At 37.1% G+C, this 8,378-nt stretch overlaps 1 protein-coding gene across 1 annotated transcript; it reads left to right on the top strand.

The window, feature by feature from the left end:
• The first annotated feature begins 5,292 nt into the window (after nt 1–5,292).
• On the top strand, nt 5,293–6,896 carry LOC107669329 (uncharacterized protein C11orf87 homolog). The gene has a single exon (XM_016461499.1). It carries the CDS (start codon nt 5,822–5,824, stop codon nt 6,203–6,205), a length of 384 nt encoding a protein of 127 aa, XP_016316985.1. The 5' UTR covers nt 5,293–5,821; the 3' UTR covers nt 6,206–6,896.
• The last annotated feature ends 1,482 nt before the right edge of the window (nt 6,897–8,378 follow it).

Below are 8,378 nucleotides of genomic sequence, written 5' to 3' on the forward strand. Positions count from 1 at the left end.
CACTGTGAAGTCCCAGGTGCAATCTATAACCTATTACTGTTTAACTGCTCTCATTATTTCTGGTTTGAATATTGCCTTGCTGTCACATTGAACCGTCACTTAATGTGTGATTTACTCTCCCTCATGTCTGTGGCGGAAATAGAAATGGAGGGTTCTCGAAGAAAACTTTGGTTTCGCAACTATTGCCTCTTATTCAACACAAATCCATCTTTCTGAATTGTCTGGTTGTCCGCATTTAGCTGGCTCATGTCAGGTGGGGGATTGGATTGCGTTTATATATAGCCACCGTTTAGCACCAGCATAACTTTGCATTGTGCAATGGTGACCTTATCATGGTTTTGTCAGATCCGTTAACAGCTTCTCAAAGTGTTCTCGAGATCTAATCATTCGCCCGCTCTCATTTGGCTGCTGGTTTTCCATAATGACATGGGTTTCAATGCACATTATGTTAATACAGCCACTGTTTAACATGGATATCCTGGGTTATTCCTGTTACACAGTACACAATGAGTTTTAAAAAATAAATATGCTTGAGTAGTAGTTTAAAGACATATTTCTATAAAAGGGTAAACCAGTCTTTCAGAAATATGTGCTGGTCAAGTTTACATACTTAAACAATTATAAGTAATGAGATGTAACAGGATGGAAATAAAAATCTAAAGCTAGCCATCGCTTTTAGGGAAGGATTGAGTTCAATTTTTCTTAAAATAATAATAATATTCAATTATTTATATTAATAATTCAGAAATTGTTTATATAGCCTTGTGAATTTATTCATACCCCTTCATTTTTAAAGTGAGTGAGTGACGTGACATGTGGCCAAGTATGGTGACCCATACTCGGAATTAGTGCTCTGCATTTATCCCATCCAAAGTGCACACACACAGCAGTGAACATACACCCACCGTGAACACACACCCGGAGCAGTGGGCAGCCATTTTTTTGCTGCGGCGCCCGGGGAGCAGTTGGGTGTTCGGTGCCTTGCTCAAGGGCACTTCAGTCGTGGTATTGAAGGTGGGAGAGAGCGCTGTACATTCACTCCCCCCACCTACAATCCCTGCCGGTATGAGACTTGAACCCGCACCCTTTGGTTTACGAGTCCGACTCTCTAACCATTAGGCCACAACTTCCCCTGTTTTTTTAACATTTTGTTGTTTCAGCCTTATGTTAAATAGCTTTTTCATCAATCTACACTTCATACACCTTAATGACAAAGCAAAAAAACAGATTTGAGGTAGCTTTGTGAATTTAATAAAAAGGAAAAATTGAAATAATTACATTGCATAAGTATTCATACCCAGAACTCAGTACCTGAAACATCTTTCACAGTGATTACAGACTCAAGTCTGTAATGTGAATAATTGAATATATATATATATATATATATATATATATATTCAATTATTCACATTACAGACTTGAGTCTGTAATCACTGTGAAAGATGTTTCAGGTACTGAGTTCTGGGTATGAATACTTATGCAATGTAATTATTTCAATTTAATTTTATGTGTGTGTGTTCAGATTATTTTAAATTGTAATAATATTTCACACTATTACTGTTTTACTATATTTTCAGTCAAATAAATTCAGCCTTGATGAGACTTATTTCAAATTCATTAGACTAACATACTTGTACTAAAAGCCAAGAAACTTTCCTTTTGATTTCATGTCGACTTAAATTGACACTTTTAATGCACATTTAATTGTGCTATCCAGTATACTGGACATACATGATGGAGGCATGAAAGGGAATGGCTCTTTTCACAGTGGACTTGTTTTTAATCTCTCTGTGTAGATTGGAGATGACTTGTTTATTCGTCTTTGATTCTTATCACTTATCACCTTTACCGAACAACTGCAGGCAGGCGGTACTCGTAGTGTTGTGGTGGATGAGACAGGCATGCACCTTGATGTATTGTGTTTGTGTATGACTGTGTTGTGTAGATTCTCTTTGTGTTCTGGGTTTGTGGGTGCAGAGTCATCCATCACAGACGTGGGTTTATTAGGCGCCTTCATCCTGCTTGGAAAGCTATTTCCCTTGGTGCTATTTCTCCCCTCTAATGACTGTTTCAGCACTGAGGAGTGTGTAGCCCGTCAGTCGTTTCTCTGTAGCATTGTGCACCCAGAGCTTAATGTACATGTATGTTAATGATTATACAAATTCAGATTGCAGCTATTGTTTTACTTAACAAAGAAGGATTGTTAAAGAAATTGCTTACCTCAAAATTAAAAATACTCATTATTTACTCTCACGTCATTCTGAACTTTTGTGCCTTTTTTCTTTGGAAGTTTAGCAGTTCTCCTCCATGCAATAAAAGTGGGTGAAGACCAAAAAAAAGACAAAAAGCACCATTAAAATTACATTAAAAGATGTATGGGCTACCATAATGGTAGTCCATACATCTTGAGCACTATATTACATGAAAAAGAGCTCAATAGTTAAGTCATAATTGAAAAAGCCATGATAACCTTCACATTCATTGTATAGAAGAGACAAGCTCGGACAGTCTGCTATAAATATCTTCTTGTATGTTCCACAGAAGAAAGGAATATCACTTGACAACCAATAGATCCTCTGCAGTGAATGGGTGCCGTCAGAATGAGATTTCAAACAGCTGATAAAAACATCACAATAGTCCACAAGTAATCCACACGACTCCAGTCCATCAGTTAATGTCTTGTGAAGTGAAAATCTGTGTTTTTGTAAGAAACAAATCCTTCAAGGCATTATAACTTTAAACTGTCGCTTCTAGCCAAAAAACAAGTCGGAAAAGTTTTTTTTTTCACTGAAGAAAGCAATATTATGGATAGATGTTTTAATGCTTCACAAGACGTTAATTGATGGAATGGAGTCATGTGGATGTTTTTTTTATCAGCTGTTTGAACTCTCATTCTGACGGCACCCATTCAAAGCAGAGGATCCATTGGGGAGCAAGGGATGTAATGCTAAATTTCTACAAATCTGTTCTGATGAAGAAACAAACACATCTCTTTGATGGTCTGAAAGAGAGTACATTTACAGCAAATTTTCATTTTTGGGTAAACTATTCCTTTAAGGCTAATGGAAGCAGATTTGAAAGCTGCAAGCTGCAAAGTGGTTGATGCATTTGATAGCAACTCTCCATATGCTGTAGTTTGTAACATTGTAGAACACTGAAAATTATGATCCACAACCTAGAGGTAATGAGATGCCCAAAGTGCTGTTTATCTCTTCTACTCCCTGGATCATAGCTTTCTATTTCCCCATGGTGACAATATTTTTGTAAATTATGAGGATTATGTGAATTAAATTGCCCATTTTTTACTTAGAATGTATATTGTGGCTGGGGTGAATGGGCTCACATCTAATTATAGTGTAGTGGAAGGTCTTTGCCAAGTGGTTGAATTGCTTATTGGCTCTTGGTCCAGGTGAAAATTATAAGGCAATTTAGCTCTAGTTTCAAGATGTGTCTAGAGCTGTCTGACCTGTAAAGAGACGAGGGACGGCTGTCACTCGACTTCAGATAAGGTAGGCAGGACCACTAGAGATTAAATGCCTGACAGTCACAGGACCATTTTGGGCTTAAGGGTCAGCATCTTTACCCTCTTTGAGGTTACAGATTATAAAAACAATTTTTAGAAGTTTCTTCCTGTGTGAAAATAGTATCAAAGAAGAAACCCGGTGTGAAGAGCCTGAGGTACATATTAGATTCCATTGAATGGACATCAGCATATTTCTGTTCATAATACTGCTTTCTCCAGTGAATAAGTTGTCTTGTCTGAATCAGGAGAGTAATATGCACAGATCAAGCACTGTTTACAAGCAAACGCAGTTCTAAATTAATATATTGGTGGATTTTTATGTGAGGGAACAACGAGGAATGGACTTTTTCATTTGAGGAAGCTTTATTAAGGATTATGGAATTGTATTTTGACCAGGAGCAACTGTTTAAAGTTAAAATGACTTGATGGATTTGTTTCTTACAAATTCAATTCAATTCAGGTTTATTTATATAGCGCCTTTCACGATACAAATCGTTGCAAAGCAACTTTACAGCAAATTAAGTTTCTACAATATTTAGTGGTAGCTTATCAGTGGTGACTGTCAGTTAATGTACATATGGCAGAAATGTACGGAAAAATCAATTAAAGACATAATCAAATGCAGCTTTTAATGTCTTTTCTTGTTAATTGATCAATTGGAGTTGTCGATTTCTTGTGGATTATTGTGATGCTTCTATAAGGCTGTTTGGACTCATTCTGACGGCACCCATTCACTGCAGAGGATCCACTGGTGAGCAAGTTATGTAATGCTAAATTTCTACAAATCTGTTCTGATGAAGAAACAAACTCATCTTGGATGCCCTGAGGATGAGTACATTTTCAGCTACATTTTATTTTTGGGTGACCTATCTTAAAATAATTCTTAAATAGTCATCCACGTTACCATGAGTTTGGACAACAAAAAAAGTGATTATTTAAAACTGGGTCTTTGTAGAAAATTATTTGTTTCTAGTAAACAATTATAGTGTTAAGACTGTGATTATAAGGCTAGCTATAAAATATAAAACTGCCCTGTTACTTTAGGGCTTTAAGACATAGCACAATGAAATTTCTTGGACATTCTTTGTCTGATACAATGTTTAAAACCCCAAAGAAACTGGCATTAAAAAATGCACACTGTTGTATGCATGTAATTTACAGCTACAGGATCTTTTCAGCACTGGACAGCACCTTCTCTCTAGCTGTGTCTTTCTGGGGATTTGTTATTGTTGGCTGTTGTCTCATTTACATGCATGTCCACGCGATTCCTCTCTATGAAGTGTTTACTGGAGCACTTCATTGATTCACTAGCCTTTGGTGCTCCAAATGTTCCTTTGGCCGAGTGAGTAGTCCAACGCTCATGCGTTGTTAAAAATAAATGGCAAAAAATGATCGGGGAGCACGCACTGGATCGTAAGATTAATGAAAACGCTCTCCGGGGCTGCTGTTTACGTAAATCTGAACTCTTATACACACTTAAATGGCCAATTGAACTCATTTTACCACGACTGCCAGAGATTTCACTTAAATGGTGGTTATTGAAGTGACTGGAGCAGCGCGCGCGCTCAGTGAGTCTGACAGAACGGCTTTCTGAGGTAAGGCACTTTTACCTCATGACAAATTATATCATTAACAGTAAAGTTTCATATTTGATTTCACTTTTTTTCTCTCCCTAATGCTGGTTTATGTTATCGGTAAGCACTTTACTGTGAAAAGTGTGTGACAAAAACAACAGCATTTTGTTGTATTATAGTTCTATAATTGTCTTAACGATATTCTTAAAACGCTTACAACTTACAACGCTTACAACGTCATAACATGTTTTGCAACGCTGTGAAAATATGTATTTCAAAAAACGACGTCTGTCCTATTACGCACTTACGATAAAACGTTAACGACCTTTCTAAGGTTTTTACAACGTGGTTGCGGCGAAGTCTCGCAGAATACGTAATGAATACAGGCTACGTCAGAGACTGTGGGAAGTCATCTTTCCAAACCAACACCTTTCCCCCCACACCAATTCAGTGAACGGGACCGGGCTGTTATATCAGGTACGGATAAAACATTTAAGTAGCACACCTTATTTCCCGAGAGCAATTTTTGTTGTCTATTAAGTCAAAAAAATATTAACGTTTATCGTATTTCAAGTTTGAAACACCCTCATTTTTCTCCTTTCTGAATTATTTTCAGGGCTCTCTCATTAGAGGTGGCGAACTGGCTGAAATAAATCCAGCCGCTAACGGATATTTCTAAGCAGTTTTCGTGGAATTGTAAACCTGGATTCGCGGATTGCGAATAATGAAGACGTCTGAGATTAAGTGGGGCGCTTTTAACGGAGCGACCGAGACTAACGGGACGCGCGCGGAGAAAGTTCAGCACGTGCTCCAGCCATTCTCATCCACTGTCGCGCTTCTGGTGCTGGGAGTGGTCATTATAGGGGTTATATTACTGTCACTGGCCACCTACCACTTTCACAAACGCAAGATGAAGAAGAGGAAGATGCTGAGGGCACAGGAGGAATATGAGCGGGATAACTGTGGCTCCTCTATCCCGGTCAGAGAGAAGCCCGCGCTGAGCCGCTCCGTGGTCGCTCGCCCCGCTCCACCGCATCATCCGCCGACAAACACTGACGCTAAACACCGCGAGGGAGTCGTTTTGGAAGGGGTTACTGGCTGCTCGTAACGGGACGAATGAGGTCTTTCTCATTTCTGTGTCTTTGTAAATATGTAAGATGAGCAGGCATCTATAATCACTTTGTTCACATTGGGAGATGTGATTGGCCTTTCCTACGATCATCGTATGGTGGACTTTACAAAGTAAACAAAATAATGACTGTCCTTTAATTTAATAACAGCGGAGTACGAATGCGTTATGAGTGAAAATCAATGGATGGTGAAACACAACAGTGGGCCAGTGCTTGAAAGGAATGGGGATTTGGGATTCTCTCTAGATGCTGTCCAAGGTGCTGATTGTTTTTCTGTACTCCTTTAGTCCCTCAAATTACATTTACAGTACTTTTGAGTTGGAATGGTTCTAAACGAGTAGTTGAGGTTACATGCAATAAATGAAACTGTAGACTGTCTTGATTTCATGTGAACATTTTTACATGGCTGGTGTAAATTGTCACATGACCTCTGGTTTAATTTCATGTTTACAATTTCAAATGTTTTAAATTCCATAATAAAATTTTAAATGGCCTGTTACTATTGTAAGATTTAGATTGCTCTTTTCATAGAGTCACATTTTTGCCCCATGGGAAACCAAGAGTCCCTTTTGAATAGTTAACTGATTTGAATCACATCATAATAGTGTAAATGTCAAGGTATTGTTACATTAATGAAATGCAAAGTAATATTAATTCATTTTTACCTTTCCCTTTTTCCATAACTACATAATAAAATATATTATTTTTTAAATATTGAAATAAAAAATAAAATGTAAAAATATTATTTTATTGTTTGCAACAACAACATTTGGGAACATTTTGTATTTATTTGTTTGTTAGTCTGTTAGTCTGTTTGTGTATTTACATGCATGCTGTTCATTGGGCTATTCAAGGAATGTAATACAACATTTGGGATTAAATGGGTTAACTTTGTCAAATCAGGAGGTGAAGGATATAAGACTACGCTCTAAAAAATAAAGGTTCTTTATTGGCATCGATGGTTCCATGAAGAGCCTTTAACCTCTATGGAACCTTTCCATTCCACAAAAGGTTCTTTATGGTGTAAAAAAGTTCTTTAGATTATTAAAATGTCCTTCACACTGTAAAAACAACATTTTTGGTTTGAGGAACCAAAAATGGTTCTTCAGTGGCATCACTGCAAACCCCCCCACCCTTTTGGAACCTTTATTTTTAAGAGTGTAGAACGTTACTATTCTACAGTTAAAATAGTAACTATTATTATTAGACTGTATATTTATTTGTAATTGAGGTGAAACAATATTACAGAGCTTAGACAAGAGCTCAGTCAACTTTCGGATTATCCTATGCACTTGATTTTGCCACATCCATAACCAAGCATTCAGCAGAACCATGTACTAATCATACCAATATTAAAGCACATTGATCTAAAGGATCATTGGTAAGATGTTTCTTTCAGATTTAAACCTTTATGTTTATTTATGTTATTAAAACATGTACTCTAATAGTTGTGATGATTTACATGTAAATAATAAAGCTTATTTGACTACACATCCAGCAGATGAATTGAACATTGTTGTATTTTGCCACATTTCTTATGGGATCTTATACACAATGTTTGTGCAAGACTATTTTCTGTATTTCTGGAGTCTTCTGTATCAGTGAGCACAGAGACCACATGCATGCTTGGGCACTCATGAAAGCCTTTGTTTTTCCTCTGGCAAAGTTTCAGCATAATCCATGCCAACCTGCAGATCATCTTATAATCATTTGCATTTTGTTAATGGAAAGCATGACAAAGCACAATTTAAGACCATTTCCAGACAGAAATCTGTTCTGTTCTTATTAGTCTGGGTGTTATCTTTAAATGAGATCACACTGCATCTCTGATTATGTCTTTATAAATGTATGACTCTGTACAACTAATCTAATATTTCATCAGTAATCTCAGAATTACAGTTATCTGTAATATACGTCTTATGATACCGATGAAACAATGATTAAAAAGAGGCTGGTTTTTCATCTCAGTGGACTATATCTCCAAAGATATAAATGCATGGAATCTCCGGGATGGTGTATCAGGGTCAGGACAATAACTTTTAATTTCTCTTTGATCTGGATGCAGCTGACTGTAGCATATGCGTTTTGTTGATGTTAAAAGAGACTGCGTCTTATTGTAACTGTTTATTTAAAAAAAAAGGGGGGGGGGGG

Source organism: Sinocyclocheilus anshuiensis, unplaced genomic scaffold (assembly GCF_001515605.1).
Source record: "Sinocyclocheilus anshuiensis isolate Anshui unplaced genomic scaffold, SAMN03320099.WGS_v1.1 scaffold180, whole genome shotgun sequence".
Classification (NCBI taxonomy): Eukaryota; Metazoa; Chordata; class Actinopteri; order Cypriniformes; family Cyprinidae; genus Sinocyclocheilus; species Sinocyclocheilus anshuiensis.

What these genes read in the sequence shown, in the direction of transcription:
- LOC107669329 (XM_016461499.1), top strand. Translation starts at nt 5,822, where the DNA reads ATGAAGACGTCTGAGATTAAGTGGGGCGCTTTTAACGGAGCGACCGAG.